Genomic DNA, 23,017 nt, shown 5'->3' with positions numbered 1-23,017 from the left:
TCTATCATGCTCCCCAACCATCTCTCTCTCTCTCTCTCACACACACACACACACACTCCCATACAACCTTGACAATCTTTTGGTGCTCCCACCATCCAACCCCCCCCCCCTTCTCTCTCTCTCTTTCTGTCTCAACCTCATACCCCAATCATTGTAAATGTCAAAATAAAAACACAAAAGGTTCAACATCATCTATAATATGTACAAAACTTTATACAAATAAGTTTACTCAGATGTCTTACAAAACGATTTTTCTGCAAATTTCTGCAAATGGAATATCAATTATAGCTTACCGGTAATCTTCATTACTCTTTAGTCATTTGTATACATAGAAATCACAATGTAAAATTATCAGCATTTCCTTTTTCATTCCCTGTCAAAAAATACTCTCCAAATATCAAAATGTATTAACCATGGTATTTACAAGAACATTTTTATCCGGTAACAACAGAAATCTTCAGCAATCAAGTGGAAAAACTTGTACATGTAATAAATAGTATCATTTTCTGTTGATTTATGATGATAAAATAATGAAGAATATTGTGATAAGCATAACTTTAATATCCAGTAGCTTTTACAGATTAAAAAAAAACAAATTTCATAATAAAGATTGTGTCATAGAAGACATTCAGGACCAGAGTTTATGATTTAGCCCAATAACTTTTGCTGAAGAACCCTAAAAATCATGCGCAATATATCTCCCATAACATTTGGAATGCTTTCATAATTCTTTCTGGGGTATTTAGAATGCAATTTGAATATACAGGAATATCCCAAGTATCTTCATTCTGCCTTAGTGTGACTAGGGTATAAACCAAATAAAAACAGGATGGAATTTATATTTCCATTATTACATGACCTATTCAGGATTTAAGCTGATAATGGTAAATTTGTCCTTAGAAAACATGTCCTCTGCCAAAATGTTCCAGAGAAAATTTGAGAATTATTTTGGGAAGAAATATCCCAATGATTGTCCATTGAAAAATAGATCTTGTAGAAAATGGTCTTTTCACAAATCGACTTTGGGTTGTGTATAACTCTTCTGCCAATCAATTCCGACAAAGGCATCCAGGGCCCTGTTTCACAAAGTGTTGTGATTGATCCAGTCCATCTCAACTATGGAAAACCCATCAATGTCATCTCCACGTAGCAAACTCACATAATATCCTTTTTTTAAACAAAAAAGAGCACACTGATTGTCTAAACAGTGACGCATTCTTGTTCATTCGGTGACACATTTGCTCCTGCGACATTTGCTTCAGTCTTAATATCTCAGAGGGCATAGGGTTAGAGCTAGGACTGTAATCGAGTTTCTGGTTCAGAATAATGTAAAGATAAGGATTAGGGTCTATTTAAAATCGGAGGTTAGGTCTTATGTTTGGAATTACATGCAGATTTTCCATCGGAGCAATTGTCATCGGAGCAAATACCATCGAATCGTTCATTCATTATATTTAGAAAACACTTTGAATGGACATATACATTTACTCTAGATGTTGGCGTCACCGGCTTGCCGTACTTGCATTCGATCAGACCAATTTCAGCTCATTGCTTGATGGGGCCCTGATTCAACTTTTAGAAGCATATATACAGATAGTCTTGAAAGATCACCGACCCCATTTTGCATTGATGGAAAGCTTACTCTGGGTGAGTGTACTATATGAAAGCATCGATCAGTACTGGAAGCTTCTCTTCGTTTGCATGTTTTCCAAGACTTCCGTTAGCTCATCGTCCTCAAATCTTCCTTCAAGGCTGTCAACGGGAAGAAAAGAATAACAAAATGATATACACAGGGTTCCCACAGAAATTTGAAAACAGAATTCCATGACCTTTCCATGACTTTTCCATGACTAAATTGCTGCTTTCCATGAATTCCCGTGACGTCCCGGGAGTTAGGTAGAATTTGGGATGTCACAAAACTGGGAAAAATGGAAATCATGAACACAAATTATAATAGCAGAGTATGATCACAGAGTATGAGAGTTGCGAGACAAGACAAACTGGAAAGCTGCCATAGCCAAGAGGTAAATGCAATTCCATGACTTTTCCATAACTTTTCACAAATTTTTCAAATTCCCTGACTTTCCATGACCACAAATTTTTCCAGGATTTTCCATGACTGTGGGAACCCTTTATACAGTTAAGTCTGTGATAATGATAAATGATGATAGATAATAATGATAATAGTAGCAAAAAACAAATAGCAATGCTCAGCTTTAAGAGAGCAAGAACAGCATCATCTGAGGACAAAAATGTTGATAATATCTCCACTTTTCCACATCACCAATCGAATCAGTGCTCTTGATATGGAGAAAGATAATAATGCTAAGACTACATTGTGTCATATATATACTAGAAAAAGAAAAAAATGGTTGACTGATGTATGATTGTTTTCTAATTTCAGTAATTTTGACATCAATGATAACCACGCTGGTTTGGTCTCTATTAAAGTCCCTTTATTATCAACCCCAAAAGATAGGATTTTCATGCATATGCGTGTGCCCATGTGTAATATGTAAGAGAATGTTAATAATGTATCATTAAAATTTGTTTTTACCATTTTTAGCTTCATACGTGCATGTAGGGGATAACCTACATGGAGGTACAATATGCTTTTGTTATCTACCCTCTTCATGGTTGTCATTCATCCATATATATATTAGGATTTTGTGCACTTTCATTGACTTTGGTAGAAATTCAATAACTTCATATTCAAGTAGCACTCTGATGTGTAAAGAGAACTACATGTAAAATAGATCAAGCCAATAATACCTTGGAATGAGAGCTTTAGCCTCTTCAGCAGTTTCTGGACAGAGGTTGGCAAGTAGAGCGAGTTCAAACTTGTGGAGCTTAGGTTGCTGCTGCTGTAATAACCTACCATACATGTACATAATATAAGAAACACAGTGCATAAATCAGGTAAACTTTTACAATCACTAAAGAGATCATCTTAAAAGAAGAGACTATATGGTTTATCAACTGTGCAATTTAAATTTATTACCTATTGACCTCAAAAAGTCGATTATATAATTCCTGTATGCATACATGAGTCAAGTATCCAATTCCATCAACAGTTCCTTAGTTTAAACAACACCCATCTTGTACCTTTGACCTTTGACATGGATACCTAAAATGGCTCATAAAACTTCAAATGCACAAACAAGGAAAGTGTGAAGTTGATCCATTAACTGTTTGATTTTTTGCTAAAATATAAGGGGCAACATCCAGCCCCCCTGTAGCAGGAATGCTGGTGAAGAGGAATAAAAACAAAAATCCTTACCCTCTGACGTCAGCAATTGTTTCTCTGTTCTTAAACTTTGACACTCTCTCTGTGTAGTTGAGTGTCTTCATGAAAACATCACTGAGTTCTTGTTCCTCCTCTTGACTTTCATTCTGTTGTTTCCTGTGTTCCAGTAACATCCGGACCTCTGAGATCAGAAGGGTCTCTGCTTGCTCAAACTCTGAAAGATTAGACAAAAGAATAGTCAATAAGTTAATCATATCAGAATAGAAGGCAAGTAGGTCCCCGGGGGGCCACTTACATTGACGAGTGGATACCATGCGCGACCAAAAAAACACGTAAAAAGGATGTCTTTTTCACGATAGGGCACGTTATGTACGTAACGTGATAAGGGTGTCAAAAACACAAAAATAATGAAAAAAGGGTATCTATTTCGCTAGGAAAATTACGTGTTTAGGGTCGAATTCGCGGGGATGATAAAACAAAATTAAAATGTTTTATAAAGGATGTCCTTTTTGCCCCAACACTTCGTGTTTAGAGTCCGATTTGCGCGAGGTGTAGAAGGTGGGGTCGTACTAAACCAAATACGGTAAAGCCGACGACCGAAGGACCCATAACAATAAAACATTCCTGTACTTGTTTAGGGGTTCATTTCAGGGAACATTTGCCAAGAGTATCGTTTTGTTTCCTATACTTGTAAAGGGTAGGGTTTCACACGCCAATACTTGTTAAGGGGTGCATTTTCAGAATATGGAAATTACGTGTTTAGGGTGCTTTTCGAGACCCCATGGTCACGCATGGTATCCACTCGTGAATGGAAGTGGCCCCCCCGGGAAGTAGGTCCATCCTGTGTTCCAGTAACATCCGAACCTCTGAGATCAGAAGCATCTCTCCTTGCTCAAACTCTGAAAGATTAGACAAAAGAATAGTTAATAAGTTAATCATATCAGAATAGAAGGCAAGTAGGTCCATCCTGTGTTCCAGTAACATCCGAACCTCTGAGATCAGAAGCATCTCTCCTTGCTCAAACTCTGAAAGATTAGACAAAAGAATAGTCAATAAGTTAATTATCTCAGAATAGAAGGAAAGTACGTGTAGGTCCAACAGTTTATTAAGAAGGTACTTGCCCAAAAGGAGGCAAGTTGTTGTTTCTGTAGCATCCGAACCTCTGAGATCAGAAGGGTCTCTGCTAGCTCAAACTCTGAAAGATTAGACAAAAGAATAGTCAATAAGTTAATTATCTCAGAATAGAAGGAAAAAAGGTCCATCAGTTTATTAAGAAGGTACTTGCCCCAAAAGAGGCAAGTTGTTGTTTCTGTAGCATCCAAACCTCTGAGATCAGAAGTGTCTCTGCTTGCTCAAACTCTGAAAGATTAGACAAATGAATAGTCAATAAGTTAATTATATCAGAATAGAAGGCAAGTAGGTTCATCCTGTGTTTCAGTAACATCCGGACCTCTGAGATTAGAAGCGTCTCTGCTTGCTCAAACTCTGAAAGATTAGACAAATGAATAGTCAATATTAACTTAATTATATCAGAATAGGAGGAAAGTAGGTCCATCAGTTTATTAAAGGAGAATGAAACCCTTGAAACCAGCTGAATCCATATCAAAGAGAAAAATCAAAAAAACATATTGTTGAAAGTTTGAGGAAGATTGAATGAATAATAAGAAAGTTATGAGCATTTGAATATTGAGATCATTAATGCCATGTAGATCCTCCCATTGGCAATGCGACCAAGATCTGTGATGTCACACACGTACAACTCCCTCATTACTTTAGTACTTATTTCACTTATATTCTCACTTTTATAGAGTCTATCACAAGGTGAGGTGTTCTCTTTATGAGAGGACAAGTACAGAGGTTTCACAACATTATATCATTGATGAATCGTTTGTCATATGATTAGAATGAGCAAAAAGAGATGTTTTGGGGTATATTTTCAGTGTCCAAAAGGGGAGAGTTGTTCATCTGTGACATCATAGATCTTGGTCGCATTGCCAATGGGAGGATCTCCATAGCATTAGTGATCTCGACATTCAAATGCTCATAACTCTTCTTTTGCTAGTCCTATTTTACTCAAACTTTTGTTGATCTTATTCTTTGATTTTTCTGCTTTCACAAAAGCTAACTTGCTCCAAGAGTTTCATTCTCCTTTAAGAAGGTACATGCCCCAAAAGAGGCAAGTTGTTGTTGTTTCTGTAGCATCCGAACCTCTGAGATCAAAAGTGTCTCTGCTTGCTCAAACTCTGAAAGATTAGACAAATGAATAGTTAATAAGTTAATTATATCAGAATAGAAGGCAAGTAGGTCCATCCTGTGTTCCAGTAACATCCGGACCTCTGAGATCAGAAGCGTCTCTGCTTGCTCAAACTCTGAATGGTAAGACAAAAGAATAGTCAATAAGTTAATCATATCAGAATAGAAGGCAAGTAGGTATATCCTGTGTTCCAGTAACATCCGAACCTCGGAGATCAGAAGCATCTCTGCTTGCTCAAACTCTGAAAGATTAGACAAAAGAATAGTTAATAAGTTAATCATATCAGAATAGAAGGCAAGTAGGTCCATCCTGTGTTCCAGTAACATCCAAACCTCTGAGATCAGAAGCATCTCTCCTTGCTCAAACTCTGAAAGATTACACAAAAGAAAAGTTTAAAGTTAATCATATTAGAATAGAAGGCAAGAAGGTCCATCAGTTTATTAGGTACTTGCCCCAAAACAGGTGAGTTGTTGTTGTTTCTGTGCTCAAGTAGCATATCCAAACCTCTGAGATCAAAAGGGTTTCTGCTTGCTCAAACTCTGAAAGATCAGAGACAAGAGTATAGTCCATCCATTAAATGTTTAAGAAAGCAAGTGAGTACCTTCTGCCCAAGCCACCAGTGACCGCTTTAAAAAGAAGCAAACTGTTCCCTGCTCCAGGAGCATCGAGACTCTGAGATAAGAAGCAAGGGTTTCTGCTTGGTCAAACTCTGAAAGTTTAAAGATGACATTAAAGGATAGTCCATCAACTGCTTGAGTTAGAAGGCAAGTGACTACTACCTGCCCAAAGTGCCACTTAAAATAAATACTGCACTTTATTAAAACTGCATGTCATTTTCACAAATCTTTGCTAGCTTGTACAGAAAGATGTACCGGTATTCGAGCGATGTATACATTAAACACGTCGAATGCCTCTGGCAGTCTCGCCTGCATTATGCAATTCGAAATAGCAGCAGTAGTGAATTTGAATACAGCTATTGAATAATTATTCACAAAAGAAAATATTCATTTGATAATAAAATACTATGTCCATTGACCCAAAATGACCTTTGACCATGATCATGTGACTTAACATGTGTGCAAAATAATCACTCATACTTGATTACCCTTATGTCCATGTTTCATGGACAAGATCCATAAACTTTCTAAGTTACATGTGTGATGCTAATTCAACAAATACCCACAACACGGCCAAAGTTCATTGACCCTAAATGACCTTTGAACTTGGGCATGTGACCTAAAACTCAGGCAGGATGTTCAGTAATGCTTGATTACCCTTATGTCCAAGTTTGATGAACTAAGTCCATATACTTTCTAAGTTATGACATTTCAAAAAACTTTCCTTGGTTCAGATTTCAATGTTGACGACGCTGCTGTCGCCGCCGTCGGAAAAGCGGCACCTATAGTCTCACTCTGCTATGCAGGCGAGACAAAAATAGCAGTTCTTGTGCTTGTTTTTAAACTATCAGCAATTTTGTTGGAGCAAGTTGGAGCGTTATTTTAAAACATTGGTCCATGGATTATTTTCAGCTAATTAGCTTTATAAAGCAACACATCAGATCTGCAGTTAGAATGCATATTGTGTGAAAAATCAGCTGAAACCTAGAGCTGATTAATCACCTGTCTATCCATTGTGACATCAATGTGCGTAGCATAAAATACACTGTATGTGTGGAACGTCATATGGAAAGGGGCCACACTCCCACCAGCCCCTTGACTTTTATTTTAAAGCATTCACAAATCTCAGAATAAATCTTGTGTTATTAAAAAAAGTTAGACTAAACAACTACCAAAGTGTTGGTTAAAAGGTTAAATTTGTTTACATCTATCAAAGATTTTTTATCATTTAAAGTTGACATATGAAGACGATGATTTTCACATCGATAGTAGGATTTCAACCCCTATAATGGTATCTAACTCCATCCAAGTAACAAAACAGAACGAAAATAACAAATTTAACCAACGAAAAGCCACCTAAATCTGAGAGCTGGAAACACAATTTCACTCACAGAGAAAGGGCCCGTTCATGTGATGTCACGTAATGGCAGTGGCCCGTATTCTGAAGTCGGGTTTAAGTTAAACTCAGGTTTAAAGTTGTGGTGTAAGTATGGGAAGCCAAAAGTATCAAAATTTTTATTAAGTTGTATGTTTCTTATGTTTACTGTGCTCTTTCCTGATACATCGATGGTGAAGACAATCATCTATTTATACTTCCTAGACAATTATGAATGATTTGAGAGCCAAATGAGCTGAAATATGATATCTCTACTGTTAGTGATTTATGTAACAATTGGCTCGCCATACTTAAACCACAACTTTACACCTGAGTTTAAGTTAATAATAATAATAATAATATTCCCGACTTCAGAATACGGGCCATTGTGTTTAACTGAGTTGTATATAAGCACAGTACAAACCCATGTACTCTCCAGCAGAGCTTATATTTGCCCTAGAAATGTGGTTATTTCTAAGATTTTTACTTTATTCAGAGGAAGAATAAGAAGCAATATCATGCAATGTATATTTCTTTGCATATCACCACACAGATTGATAACAGTTAGCTGATGGAATAAAAAGGGAGACAAGGTTAGGTAAACAAATGATTCCACAAAAGTAGAGAGATTTGGAAAGAAGGGCTATAGTGTCAAGTGAACTGAATGACTGCCTGAAATATCAAAGGACAGGCTTCATCCTCTGATATTGTGAAAATAATTCTCATGTTAAACCAATTAACTCGAGTTTTTAACCAATTTTTCCTGTCTATTGGTTCTAAGGTGATGTTTTTGTATTTGAATGTCATATTCTTCTGCAAGTGATGCGGCTTACCAGACTGAGCTGAGCATTGTAGACAGTGCTTCCACTTTCAAGGAAATTTCCTTGTTTTAGGGAATTTTAAGGATTTTTTGACTCCACAAGGATTTTTTAAAGGAATTTTGACAATTCAAGGAATTACAAGGAAAAATGAAAAAAGTCAAGGAATATTTAGGAATATTTAAGGAAATCCAAGGAAATCTGAGAATTCAAGGAAATTGATTGAATTTCGAGGAAAATAAAGAAAAAAATAATGATGAATCTTAAAAGTGTTCAATTTCTCACACAATAAACGACTGGATGTGAGACTACTAAATCCACATTTATTTAAATTTTCTTTAATATATGCTGGCTGGTGTGCTATACTTTCTTTTTCCTTGGCATGCTGAGACATGTATTTTATGTGCACACACAGTGATAACTATAGCTACCGTATATGTCTATGGTACTGCTGCATTCGCGCAGATCTACCTTGAGCTCTGAGTTGGAGGATGCACATGCAGTACAGCTAGCATGTTGTTCAAAAACTTGTTTGGGAAGTTTAAACGGAACACGTGGCGCCGTCCCCAGGACTCGTTTGGAACTTTGGAACCTTTTGGAACTTGTCCATTTATTTGATGTTGGCTTGGTTTTAACTTCTGTGATTTTACAAAGGATATTGAACATTGGAATTTGGAAATCATGGATCAAACTTCTAGTTCTACAAAGCGCAAGGTTGTGGATGACGGTGATGAAAGGTATGAATCCACATCTAACGCCGACAGTGACGACACTGCCATTGTTGGCATGATTGATGAGCCTCCACGGACCGAAGCCGGGGTCAAGCATCGTACTTCTACCGGTACTGCTTCTTCAACTAAGTCTTCCTCAACTTCTTCAAGTTCAGCGACAAAGAAAAAAGCTAAGTGTACACAAAATTTTTGTGATAATTGGCTTTCAGATCCCAGCTTCTCAAATTGGCTTAATGTTAAGAAGGAATTGGGTAAAATTTACCCGTATTGTAAATACTGTAAAACAAAGGTAGGTTGTGCAAAAACAGCACTTGTAAGACATGCAGGGACAAAGTCACATCAAGAAGCTTCTCAAATGCATGCCCATCTTGAAAAGTCACAACCGAAAATAAACTCAGCGTTTTCGACATCAAGACACTCAGAACCGGCTGCAAAAATGGAAATAAAGATTGCAAGTTTTCTTGTGGAGAATAACCTTCCAATTTCACTATCTGATGATTTTCTTGCATTAATGAGAAGTCTTTTCCCAAATGACTGTACACTGAAACATGTCACCCTTGGAAAACAGAAGGCAACAAATACAATTTGCCAGGTTTTGGGATTTCATTATGCTATAAAGGAAGGCATAGATCAGCTTAAAGGAGAATGAAACTCTTGGAGCAAGTTAGCTTTTGTGAAAGCAGAAAAATCAAAGAATAAGACCAACAAAAGTTTGAGTAAAATAGGACTAGCAATAGAAGAGTTATGAGCATTTGAATGTCGAGATCACTAATGCTATGGAGATCCTCCCATTGGCAATGCGACCAAGATCTATGATGTCACAGATGAACAACTCTCCCCTTTTGGACACTGAAAATATACCCCAAAACATCTCTTTTTGCTCATTCTAATCATATGACAAACGATTCATCAATGATATAATGTTGTGAAACCTCTGTACTTGTCCTCTCATAAAGAGAACACCTCACCTTGTGATAGACTCTATAAAAGTGAGAATATAAGTGAAATAAGTACTTAAGTAATGAGGGAGTTGTACGTGTGTGACATCACAGATCTTGGTCGCATTGCCAATGGGAGGATCTACATGGCATTAGTGATCTCAATATTCAAATGCTCATAACTTTCTTATTATTCATTCAATCTTCCTCAAACTTTCAACAATGTGTTTCTTTGATTTTTCTCTTTGATATGGATTCAGCTGGTTTCAAGGGTTTCATTCTCCTTTAAGGAAAACAAGTTTTCATTGATCATTGATGAGACAACAGATAGGTCAACCACAAGCCAGATGGCTGTAATGGGAATTTACTTTGACAAATCAAACTTCAGAATGAATAATGTGCTAGTTTATGTCATCAGTATGCCTGATGGTAAAGCCAATACAATCTACAGGTGTGTTGTGGGATGTCTGAGAGAAAAGGGTATTCCAATGAGAAATGTGATAGGATACTGTTCAGATACATGTAATGTCATGTTTGGAGCCCATCATTCTGTGTCGCAATTACTGACAGAAAATTTCCCATGGATTATACCAGTGAAGTGTTCCTGTCATTTGATTCACCTATGTGCCTCAAAAGCAGCAATGAAACTTCCTAAGTCACTTGAGGATTTGTGTAGAAACATTCACTCACACTTCAGTCTCTCTTCACAAAGATGTGATGCATTCAAGGAATTTCAAGAGTTCCTGGACATCGAAAAGCACCAAATTCTGAGAAGTAGACAGACCAGATGGTTGTCAATGAAGCAGTGTATTGATAGAATCCTAGAACAATATAATGCCCTTAAACTTTATTTTCAAGGTATTGCATTAAATGATCCAACTCACACAAATGACAGTATCTTGAAAAGTCTAAACAATAAGTACACATTAGCATACTTGGAGTTTATGGCATTTGAACTTGGTAGATTGACAGAGTTTAATAAACTCTTTCAAAGTGACATACCTTTGCTGCATTCCCTGAAGGAGAATGTTTCGAAACTGGTATCTGCTTTGGCAGGAGACTTTTTAAAGCTCTCATATCTTCGTCAGAGATCTTTACTACATGTTGATGTTAATGACCTCCAGTCTCATGTCCCTCTTTCTCAAGTGTATGTAGGTGTGAAGGCAACTCATACTATTAATGAAATTGCAAAGGACATAGGGAAAGACCATCCTGACATACAGTTGTTCTATAAGCACTGTAAAGACTTCTTGATGGAATGTGTGACACAGATCTTATCTAGATTCAGCGGTCTGGATAAGTTCGATTTCCTGACATGCCTGCATGTCTCCATCTGTTGCATTCAACCTCACCATGCCATCACTTTCACCAGTCTTTCAGCAGCTCTCATATCTAAGTGATGTAGCCAACTCACAAGATACTGATACAGAGTGGAGGAAACAAGCTTTGGACCCATTGCTAAATGGAAACCTTTCACTGAAAGAATACTGGCAGCATGTCTTCATGGCAAAAGATGGGACTGGAAGTCTGGTATACCCTAATCTCACCAAGGTCATTTCAGTGCTGCTATCACTGCCCTTTTCTAATGCAACAGTAGAGAGAGTTTTCAGTCAGCTAAAGCTCATCAAAACGGACCACAGGGCATCCCTGAAACAGGAAAGCTTGTTAGGACTAATGGTTACGAAAATGGCATTCAAACAGAAGGGCAAACAACAGGCTACAAACTTAATTGGAACCCTCTAGAGAAATGATCAAACTTCATAAAAGAATGGAGTCAAATGCAGATGATGGGGAAGCCTGCAATCTTCGGAAAACATTCTACAAGAGTCTTCAGGAATAACTTGGTAAATAATGGTGAGAGCATTTTAAAATTGGTAAATAATAGTGAGAGCATCTATACATTATTTTCTTTTTAAACTTGGTATTCTGCATTTAGGAATGTCAATGTATCCATTGCCTGTCAGGTTACTGATTAAAGCTTGACTTACTTCATCATGTTTGTCATGCTCATTTTATTTTTATTTCCAACAAAATGACATTTTACAGTATGGCTGGTAGCCATAAATCATATAGGCAATAATGATATAGAAATGTAGCTATTTTTAACAATGAATTTGTGAAAATATTATTAAGCAAATTATTCACAAAACTTCAATAATGCATACTATGTAGCACCAACCTGTTATGAAAGAAAGTATAAATTCACAAAATTTTATTGCATTTAAGGAGTAAAACTGCTTGCTGACTTAATCTCAGCTGTCATTAAAACCCATCTTTGTACAAAATGTATTCAGACAATGTTAAGAGAAGTACTCAGCTATACATGTACATTGCATTTACCCAAATTTCACTCTGTTTCAGAGTCAAGGAACAAGTGCACAAGATGAAATTTGCAGTATTTTTTTTGGAAGAGTCTGGCCATGTGGGTCATCATGTTCATTAGTTTTCAAGTAAGTAAAAATATATCTAAAATTGTTGGAGACAAATGAATAATTCATTTGTTTAAATAAAAATGTGTTTTAAAATTTCACCTTAGATCTGTCAGGGCATTGAAACAACAATGGCAGTAAAAGTCTACTGTAATTTCCATCTTGTTTATTAGAGATTGGGAGTCATGTGCCCTCTATGTTAGCTTTGGGATAGGGAACTTCCATGCATACACCAAGTTCCAATCTGGACTAGCTATTGTGAGTTGTGTGCATTGAATTGCTGCCTGTACTGTGCATAACAATGTTTCTGTTAGTTCTGTTTCTTTACTTTCTTCTCTGTGCCTGATCAAACAGCAACTATTAAAGGCTTTATAGCATTTGATCTGTTGATACATGTATGCAACATTCTACATGATCAGTGAAACAACTAGGCTTGTAACGCAAAAATATAGACAGGTTTTCTCCAGACTCTAATTCAAGGAAATTTGTCCAAATTTAAGGAAATTTTGGAGCTCAAATAAGGAATTCCAGTTTTAAGTTGTGGAAGCACTGATTGTAGAATTCTCGCTAGCGAATAGTGATACATGTAGCTTGCTTTGCACAAACTCTGCTGAATACATGTGAATATTTCTACCTATATACTGAACTGTGAGAGTTATTTTAACTTACCCCAGGCTGACTGTAATATTTATACCAATAAACGATTGACGAGGATCGTCATGTCAAGGGCCCAATCAGGACAAGGGAAAGGAAAATTATGGAAGACCGAAACCCCGAACGTTAATATCTTCCACGTAAACAATGGCCTGTGTGCATATGGATGCTAAAACACAACCACGTGTGCTACATGTACCGTGAAAAAAACAACGACCGGATCTATAGCAAACACGGGCAATCTTGCCAGTCAACAAGAAAGAAAAAAATCTACTTGGTAGTGGTACAAACATCATACCAATCGTTAGCACAGTCTCACAAATCTGAGTCAGCAAAATGTTATTCATAGTGTCAACTACATACATGATATGAACTATCGTACATAGGGTTTTGGGTTATAACTTTCAACCTTTTTAAAAAACACAATACTAAACTTCTCCATAGCTCTTGCAAGTTTTCTGTGCACAGCCGGGACAATATTCTAATGCTATGATGTGACTTGACACGAACTGGCTCATTTACGATGCAGAGTTTTCACGCTAATGGAAGAGGCTAGTTTGAGGATTTCGATCGAGGATATCAAGAAGCCACAATATTTAATATGTCTACATGTATGAACAGGTTATAAAGGATGTAGGCTTTGCTACATGTAGATACCAAATTTGTGGATATTCTTTTCCTTGTTATATCAACTTTAAATGCAGGTAATGATAGATAATACTCTCTAAACATGTTATGTAACATACCCGTAATGTCAATCATGCAATGTTTACATAGGTTTCTATTGTCTAGTTTGGTCATTCCTTTTATTTCAAAACACTTCGGTCAGGAGACATGTGTATCAGTTGATGTTTAAGTCACCCAAAATTGGTAGTTCAAGCACACCTTCTCTCACATGCCACCAACACTGATGAACCCCTGAAGGCTCCTTTCTTGGGTGTTACTATATCGTAAGAAGATTCATTTGAGGGATAGTGAGGTATTGTGAGGGATTGTTCAAGTTTGTCCTTTCAAATTCAATGGCGGAAGAACAAGTTAAGGTCAGTTTGTGGTGCGTGCCAAGGTCGTTATCCACCGTTCTCACCAAATGTCTCGGTGCCATCGATGGAATGGAAGTCTACTTTGAGCTGTTCTCTTACGTCGAGCTGACTTCAAAAATGTTCGAGTCGGCAATGATGGGCCGCAAACTCCCGTTCAAATTGGTTGGGAATGAGAAGGATTATGAACGGATGATCGAGATTTGGAATGCAAATCCCATGATGGTTTCAGCAGACAGAAAATTAATCCCCAGAAGAATATCGTAAGTTACATGTCAACCTTGTTATTTTTTTCTTCAAGATTTCCAAAGTTTTTTAAAAGTTTTTTTTCTGCAACTTCATGTTAACTTTTAGAAAAAAAGATATGCTTACAAATTAAACATGAGATATATTATAAGACAGAATAACGGCATAATGATTTAAAGCTGTATCTAATCTAGGTATTATTTTTCAATATTTTTACAGCAGTCAGAACAAATTTCAAGTATACTTAAGAATCATTGACTTGGTCAGCAGGAAACATTCATGTAGCTACAATTCATTGGACATTTGAAACAATTCAGTAAACAAATCAGTATGCAAAAGAAGATCATTAGAGTTGTTATTTCAAACCTTTTTCCCTCTGAAATGTCAAGAATGAGGTAGCCTATGTATCAAGGGAGACAGCACTTTCGAGGGGGGCAAAAAGGGCAAAGTAAAAGCCAAGATATTAAAAGTGATGAAGAGAAAATTAAGTCAGATGTCAAATTTAGGCATTTCAATGAATACTTTCCATTTAAATGTTCATCTCCAAATGATAAATATTCCCTCTCTCACTTATACATGTATGTATATATAGGCTTATATATTTTTGCCTCAGTCAAGCATAAAGCATTGGACATCTACAGAATTATATAGCTCTACTCCCTGCTTTGGTTTACTTGTTTTTACAATGAGTGAATATCTGATTATTTATGCTCCAATGAAAGATTAAAAACAATTAATTCATCTCTTTTCCAATCCCTCTCCAAAGAATATTGTCTGGGACAGGGTTGGCGCACATTTTCCACCCAGTCCCTAAGTCATATTTTAGGCCAATTGGGCCAAAAATACCATTGGAAATTTCTGTAAGGCTTCTACACAAGGCTCCAAATCATATCTGACAGCATCTGCACAATAACAAAAAGCATGATAAATTGTCAACCCTGGTCTGGGTTCACTTTATGTACATGTAACTGAAAAAAAAAACGCTTATTTTTGTCTGTTTCATTATTGGAACTAATCTTTTCTTTATTACACTGTATTTCCAGGTGTCATGACATCAAACAAGATTTACAAAATGCAACAAGCAAGTATATATTTCATAAGGAGATGGGCTACATCGTGGATCATGTACAGGATTACCTTCCGGAAGGCTTCAGATACGTGTTTCTTATTCGAGAACCGTCAAGGGTCTTTGCATCTTTCCGGAAGAGCATTCTAGCAGCTAAAGCCTCGCAAGATCAAAACAAAAACTATATGCATGAAGACAAGTTCGACATTGTTCGCGATGACGGCATTGGGGTACGGCCAAAGAGTTGGTATGAGAAGGAGTACCAACTCTGGAAGTATGTCCAAGAACACATCGACCCAAACCCTATCATCATCGATGCTTTCGACCTTGTCTCCGAACCACAGAAAATCTTGAAGGTTTTCTGTGAGGATGTCGGGTTTCCCTACAGTGATGGCCTTCTGCAATGGGCCCCCAGTAATGAATTCCCAAAGAATTTTGTAACACCTGTAGAGAATATGTTGTCTGGTATCGGGGCACAGTTTTACGCGACAGCTTTCAAGAGCACAAGGTTTACGGCACCACGACTCGAATCTGGGCCCTTACCACGTGATCAGCTCACGGACGACATCATTGAATGCGTTGACCATTCTATGCCATTCTACCGTGAAATGTACGAGAACAGATTAAGAGCTTTATAAATGTTCCATTCTTTTAGCTTAACAGACCCAAGTATGACATCATAAGAATAGATATAAATGAAATAATTTTTATAATTTAATAATTTCATGTGGAAAAAAATGTCTTTGAAAGCATGTCAGTACAATGAACTGAAGCATAATTTGAATACAATTTTTTTATTGTCAAATCAATATTAGTAGTATTTTGTAAAAAAAAAAATATAATCCACAACACCGATACATGTACTTTATACATACATGCAGGGGCCGCGGAACCGGGGGGGGGCTGGGGGGGCTTCAGCCCCCCTACTTTTTTCCAAAACCCGTGTGCAAAAACGCAAAAATGACCATACGATTGTGATTTTCTGCATGGTCAGCCCCCCACTTTTGGCTCAGCCCCCCCCACTTTGAAAACCGTTCCGCAGCCCCTGCATGTATATGCAGCTTACAAGACAATTCAGTTTCTTGGACAGTACAAAAAACAGTATTAACTCTTTGAACCCGAAAAGCTGGAATACCGGCTTCAAGTCATGTGATTCAAAAAGCAAAGGTTTTAGATATCAGGTGACCTTAAAATGATTTCATTTTAGAGATATTGAATCAATAAGTTCAGATTATATTTTCGTCGACGATTGGCTTTCATTTAAGGTTTTAGCATCATAATGACCTTACCAAGGAGGCTTGTGCGATAATACATGGCAAGACGTATGCGTATTATTAAAGCTACTGTTGAATTTCACTTCCGTCAAAGCAGTGATTTTTAGACAAAATTTGAGATTATCGTAAGTACGGGAAGCTAAATAACATCAGCTGGGCCAGGCTGGGTACCAGCGGAGTGAGGTACCGCTGACATGTCTGGCTCGAATGAGAATGGGAGATAACTTATTTTAAATGTCATACATTCCTTCATTTTGCTGATAATCTCGATATATATCTGCAAATAATTTAGCATTAGGGTCAGGACCGTCCCAATTAATTCAGGGTTCATAGGGTTAATTTAATCTTTATTGTTAAAGTGATTGCAAAAATAGTTGGCATTGCGATTGGTCGCAGGTCAAACCGATCGCGATCATCGCATGCGATGTTTTGAAATCGGCTGTGAATAATACGTGTGAGGAAAAAGATACTGGCCCAAAATCAAAAATTTTGAGGATAACCGGAGGATATTAAGTTATTCATCTTTCTCGTTATTTTTTTTTCCTTTAATTTTTACGATAAAAATGATTTCCATCCCCTCTTTGTGACTCGGTATATCCGAACTGGTTCACCGTCTCGAAGTTCGGGTAGGTGTAGTGTAGCGGTAGTGAAGTGGAGTGGAGTCTGCATGAACTTCGCTCGAGGTAGCCGGGGGGGGGGGGGGGAATTTTCCGGGGCAGGGGGGGGGGGTTAATTGTCCAGGGGCAGGAGGGTAATTGTCCGGGGGTAATCGTCCAGGAGCCTGTAGCACGACGAGATGAGCGATACGTAGGAACGTCCTAGGATCATTCTTCCGAGATAGGAAGATTGGCGACAAATCAGCGCTTTCCGTTTCACGAAGGCAATTTAGTCTTCCAAGTCCGCGACATCGTTTGATATCGATAGTATCGGAAAAACATTTAGTCTTTATCGCCACCTGAACCTTTTATTTCGGAATGACTATTTTTCATAAAATCATATATTTCAATAAATGGAGATCAAATAATGTTTTATTTGTTACTGATTGTAGAATTGATGTATGGATCTTACTTTATGTGGTAAAACAAGACAAAAATTCAAAGATTCACAAACATAACTGGATAAAATCGAAATTTTCATTATTTCCCTTATCTAGAACGCGGTGCCCTTTTGGAGACACCTTTCATTGATATTTCAACGAAAGAGACCCTTGTCCGACATAAAAATTGATGTAACTAAGAAATTTCGACAGTGTATTAGTTCAATATATTGATTTTTTTTATAGAATACTTATTTATAGTGATAATTTTGCAAAATATGCTTTAAATGTTATTTGTTGAGGTAAAAATGTGGTTTGAATGAAGTAAACAAAATCAACGTGTCTGATTGTATGAGATTAAAAAGAAAAATATGAGAGGCTGCGTGTGAAAAATCGAATTTATTTATTTGTCAGATATAACGCAAGAAATACATATGTGAGTGTTTAGAGTATAAACATACCTTTGCATGAAAATTATCTAGAAGGCAAGCAAAATATGAACATTGCTGCAAACGTACGTGTCACATGGTTAAAGTAGTGCTTTGCAATAATAAATCATAGAACAATGTGTGAAATCAATCCGCAATAGGGATCAGGAAAATACTATTTACACTACAGAAACAATGCTATAAATGATCATGATCATAAACGTTGGTCATATTTAAATTTGATAACTTTATGGAAGTTTATATATTATATAACAATATAAGCTTCAAGAATATAACAAAATATATATGTTCAACATTTCAAAGAAGTTGAGACTTACATTGCTTTGACATGACATAGGGCCTACCCAACGATTAAAAATGCGCCTTTTCGTATGGAATTTCCAACCTTTTCTTTTATAGGTACAACTTATCTTCATTTGTAATGATTGTGATGGATTCTTAAGCTATAGACCTAATCTATATTTTAATTAGCAACTTTGTTCCGCAGTTTTTTTTTTGTTTCATTCATCATATCTCAATTAAGTTAGCACAAATCCAACAATTTTCATTGATTGTAATTAATCTCATGCAGCAAAAAAAAATAAATGATTATGAAAATGAAATGAAAATAGATAAATGATTTAGCATGTTAAGTAACATCTTAGTTTTGTATCGCTTTTTTTTTTGCTGAATGTTATATAAACATGTTTTCTTTACCATACATAATTTCTTTTTGAAAAAATTGTTTTCATGTTGTTTATCTAATGAAAAATCATGAGGGGTCAGATAAATTGCCGCCCATTTCGATATTTCAAGTCTGGTTGAAAAAAAATGGAAAAGGGAAAGGGGTAGGGAAAAGAGGGAGAAAATGTGAGAAAATAAAAGAAAACATATATATTTTTGTAACTATATGGGGCCCCTTATTGGCCTAGATTACCCCGGAGAAGTTCAAATGACATCTGTTTTGCCGTGAAATTATTGACAGCCCCCATGTAAAAATAACTTGGCGCCATCCCAGATAAAATGCATCAGCTAGAGTGCAATCGAATGACCCCCCAAAATGTTTAAAGGTGATATGTCAGTGTGGCTTGCCGTAAACGCATTTTCTCTCAATGCTGACGGTGGCGGGCGGTGTGCAAAGAAGATCATGCCTACGTAGGACATGTCTGGAGGTGTCTTTCCAAGGACCATTCTTCGTATCGCCCAAATCGGCTTTGTGAAACAGTTGAGCGATATCTCGTTCTTATTACGTAGAATCAAGAATGGTTCTACGAAAGACCCTTTCATGCAACAGGCCCAAAAGGGTTGTCAAAATCATTGCAAAATAGCTTTCAAAAGATTTAAATAAAGTCAGAGCTTGTACATTCCTAGTCTTGAGGACGCAATGATGATGATTTTTAAAATAATGAAATATACTTCTTCATCATTGACGTCTTGACACTCTTCCCCCAGTCGCATAAGAGAAGGACCATAATAAAGATGGATTTCCCTCGGAAATCCATCTTTAGAAACAAAAATCACTTTAATTGTATTGATTTCATTAATTTTCACACCTTCCTACGCCTAATGCGTAGGAAGGTTTTAAAAATTATAACATGAAAATGTGAAAAATTTAAGGTTTCTTACCTAACTGATGCCGGATAAACACCTCGATCCACATGTAAACAACGTAAGTACAATAGCGTCGACCCTTGAACCGCTTATGTATGACGTACTTCCGGCTAGCGATGCCGTTCTGATGAATAATTTATAGAAAAAAAATATTATTTTGCAAATGTTAAAATGTATCACGTAAATTAAAAATAATTGTCAGTTTCATACCAATTATTTTTAATTACGTGATAAATTTTAACATTTGCAAAATAATTTTTTTTTCTATAAATTATTCATCAGAACGGCATCGCTAGCCGGAAGTACGTCATACATAAGCGGTTCAAGGGTCGACGCTATTGTACTTACGTTGTTTACATGTGGATCGAGGTGTTTATCCGGCATCAGTTAGGTAAGAAACCTTAAATTTTTCACATTTTCATGTTATAATTTTTAAAACCTTCCTACGCATTAGGCGTAGGAAGGTGTGAAAATTAATGAAATCAATACAATTAAAGTGATTTTTTTTTCTAAAGATGGATTTCCGAGGGAAATCCATCTTTATTATGGTCCTTCTCTTATGCGACTGGGGGAAGAGTGTCAAGACGTCAATGATGAAGAAGTATATTTCATTATTTTAAAAATCATCATCATTGCGTCCTCAAGACTAGTAGTACATTCCCCATAAGCTATGTATTAAACAGTGTGCCATGCCCAAAACAAAGAGAATAATAAATAAGATTAGGGGCCTATGCAATCGTCTTTTGTCCACAAAAACTGAAAAAGCCCTGTTTTTGTGACAAAGAATGAAAGAATCAAAGATGACAATAAGATTAAGATTAAGAATAACTTTTACTTTAACTCGACTTCTAGTTCTAACTTCTAGTTCTACTATTTTCTAGAAGTCGGAATTTGAAAATTCAAACAGTTTTGTGAATCGTAGATATTGAGCCTCATTGTGAGCTTAAAAAACATGCTGGAACAGCCTTTCATAATTTTCACCTGAAGAGTGAAGTGCTAGTTGTAGCCAGATAGCCGGGCGCGACTGTCACTGGCCAGGCCTTTCTGACGGCACTCGTCCGGAGCGCACCGGGCTGATCTCGGGTTGAGCAAGGTGCCGTGTCGCGTGCATGACTCGGACGAAAGAAATTGCAATTTTTTTATATACATGTATACCGGTATATGTTTTATTACTTTAATCATATATAATAATATTTGGGTTGTCTCACCTTTGGGAAATTTTAGCTCCGATGCATCTTCCTCTTGCTCTTCCTGACCAGGCACAAATGCAGCCATAATTACTCCCAAAACATAAATTTAGTTCAGTAAGATTCGTTCTCAACGTGATGCCAGAGTTCAGATCAGATCACTCATGCTAACGTCAGATGGCGCTATATCAGCATGTTTTCAGTGCGCGTGTCGCCACTGAGCTATATAGCTCAACTCTGAATCTGAGCTAGCTCAGAGTATATTATATTGTATATTGGTTCATGTCCAAGTGCATCTCAAATTAATTTGCAAATACTGCCCCAAACGTTCTAATATATCTTTTTTTCGTTTTGTTTACCCAGGGTAACCCCATCAGTGGACTAAACACTGTTTTTCTTGGGGGCCCTGCATACAAGTAACAAATACATACATATAATAATTACAAACAATGAAAAAATTTAAACAAGGAAGAAAATAACAAATTATGTTCAAAGAGACAAGAAACCTGCAGGACATATACACAGACATACTGAAATACCAGTAGCGTAACAGGCGGGGGGCAAGTTGCGCCCCCTGACGGATTTCACCGGGAAAATAAAAGAAAAAAAGGAGGGAGAAAGAAAGGGAAAGGGGGAGGAAAGGGGAAAAGGAAAGGGAAAAGTGAAAAGAAAACGAAGAAAAAACTTTTTTTTTAATGGAAAAAGAAGGAAAGCGGAAAATGTACGAAAGAAGAACATTTGAGAAAGAACAAATCATTCCGAAATATAGGCCTATATGTAATGCAATAGCACGGTGGGAAATAAATTAAAAGATGGCAAAATGGCAAACAATAGCGGGAAACGAAGGTAGTATGTAATTAGTCAATAGCTAAAGTCAAAAGCTAATGAAAGCAAAGAAAATGGACATGAACAAAAAATAACACGAACGGGCTGCCGATGATTGAAATTAAAGAGCGGGAAGAAATATTGACTGCATACAATTAACATTGCGCTATAAACTTGCTTAATTTTATGCAAATAAGCTACAGGGGTTTTGCCCCAGACCACACGCAGTAAGGGCTCGATCTTCATTTACATGGGCGGAAATCCCAGGGGGGGACAGGGGGGACGTGTCCCCCCTAACCAAAATAGTAGGGGGGACACAATATCAAATGTCCCTCTACTATTTTTTTGTCTTTTATGATGGCAAGAAATACATCATTCTAAATCGAAATAAAAATGTATTTTGGGACGAGTTGGGACGAGATGACCGTATACTTTTGGGATGATAACCTTTTTTTTGCTTGTCAAATTTTACTGCCCCTTGTCCCCATAGGCGGATCCAGAGGGGCCGAAGGCCCCCCCCCCCCCCCTATTGGCGGAGCAAAAAAGGGAAAAATGAAGGAAAACTGAAAAGAGGAGGGAAAAGAGAGGAGAAAAAGAAGAGGACGACGAGTGCATAAAATAAGATAAGGGGAAGACTTGGAAAATAAAAAAAATCTTTCGTGCCACTATATAAAATTTCGCTCGCGCTTCGCGCTCACATTGCCTGTTAGGTGATTTACATATCTTGTTCAATATGGAGCTCAAATATCAAGTTTGGAAGTCAATATACAAAACATATTTCACCTCGGAAATCGAACTTTCATTATTTTGTGTGATTTACAAATTGATTTTTTTTTAAGTGCTCTGTAAAAATGTCAGTTTTATGGTCTGAATAATTTTATCAACATTTTCTGCTAGCGCTGCGCGCTCGCAAATTTTGATTTATCAGGTACCTATTATTTTCGTGTATTTCATAAAGTTTTCAAAATATCCCTTTTCAGGTCTGATTGTCAAGACGTATCAGCTAGCGCTGCACGCTGGCATTTTGATTGGCGAGTTATGTATGTTTCAATATTGATTATACAACAAACTACTTAAAATCCCCTTTTCATGCCAGTTTATCAAAAATTTTAGCTCGCGATTTGCGCTCGCATTAATGGATAAAAATATATTAACTGATGTATCCTATTCATAATTAGAAAAGTGAAATGTCCAGTTTTTATGCCATAATATCATCAGATTTCGCGCCCTCATTAGGCATTAAT

General features: G+C 36.9%; 2 protein-coding genes across 2 annotated transcripts; one reads left to right on the top strand and one right to left on the bottom strand.

Annotated features, from left to right (window-relative positions):
* Positions 1-193: 193 nt before the first annotated feature.
* LOC129275845 (DNA-directed RNA polymerase II subunit RPB4-like) lies at positions 194-3,472 on the bottom strand. The gene is made up of 3 exons (XM_064109315.1): positions 3,281-3,472; positions 2,773-2,874; positions 194-1,752 (listed from the first exon to the last, which is right to left on the bottom strand). Exons 1-3 carry the CDS (start codon positions 3,418-3,420, stop codon positions 1,674-1,676), a joined length of 321 nt encoding a protein of 106 aa, XP_063965385.1. The 5' UTR covers positions 3,421-3,472; the 3' UTR covers positions 194-1,673.
* A 9,192-nt stretch (positions 3,473-12,664) lies between these two features.
* On the top strand, positions 12,665-18,081 carry LOC129276610 (uncharacterized). The gene is made up of 2 exons (XM_054912997.2): positions 12,665-14,363; positions 15,390-18,081. The coding sequence occupies exons 1-2, from the start codon at positions 14,083-14,085 to the stop codon at positions 16,048-16,050; spliced, it is 942 nt and encodes a 313-aa protein (XP_054768972.2). The 5' UTR covers positions 12,665-14,082; the 3' UTR covers positions 16,051-18,081.
* Positions 18,082-23,017: the final 4,936 nt, after the last annotated feature.

Source organism: Lytechinus pictus, chromosome 14, assembly GCF_037042905.1.
Source record: "Lytechinus pictus isolate F3 Inbred chromosome 14, Lp3.0, whole genome shotgun sequence".
Taxonomy (NCBI): Eukaryota; Metazoa; Echinodermata; class Echinoidea; order Temnopleuroida; family Toxopneustidae; genus Lytechinus; species Lytechinus pictus.
This window is presented reverse-complemented; position numbering and strand designations above follow the sequence as displayed.

Bases quoted from the DNA above. Each gene is read 5' to 3' on its own strand.
- LOC129276610 (XM_054912997.2), top strand. From the start codon at position 14,083: ATGGCGGAAGAACAAGTTAAGGTCAGTTTGTGGTGCGTGCCAAGGTCG. The intron at 14,364-15,389 runs GTAAGTTACATG...CTGTATTTCCAG, and splicing joins TTAATCCCCAGAAGAATATC to GTGTCATGACATCAAACAAG.
- LOC129275845 (XM_064109315.1), bottom strand. From the start codon at position 3,420: ATGTTACTGGAACACAGGAAACAACAGAATGAAAGTCAAGAGGAGGAA. The intron at 2,875-3,280 runs GTAAGGATTTTT...CATGTATGGTAG, and splicing joins ACAATTGCTGACGTCAGAGG to GTTATTACAGCAGCAGCAAC. The intron at 1,753-2,772 runs GTATTATTGGCT...TCCCGTTGACAG, and splicing joins GCTAAAGCTCTCATTCCAAG to CCTTGAAGGAAGATTTGAGG.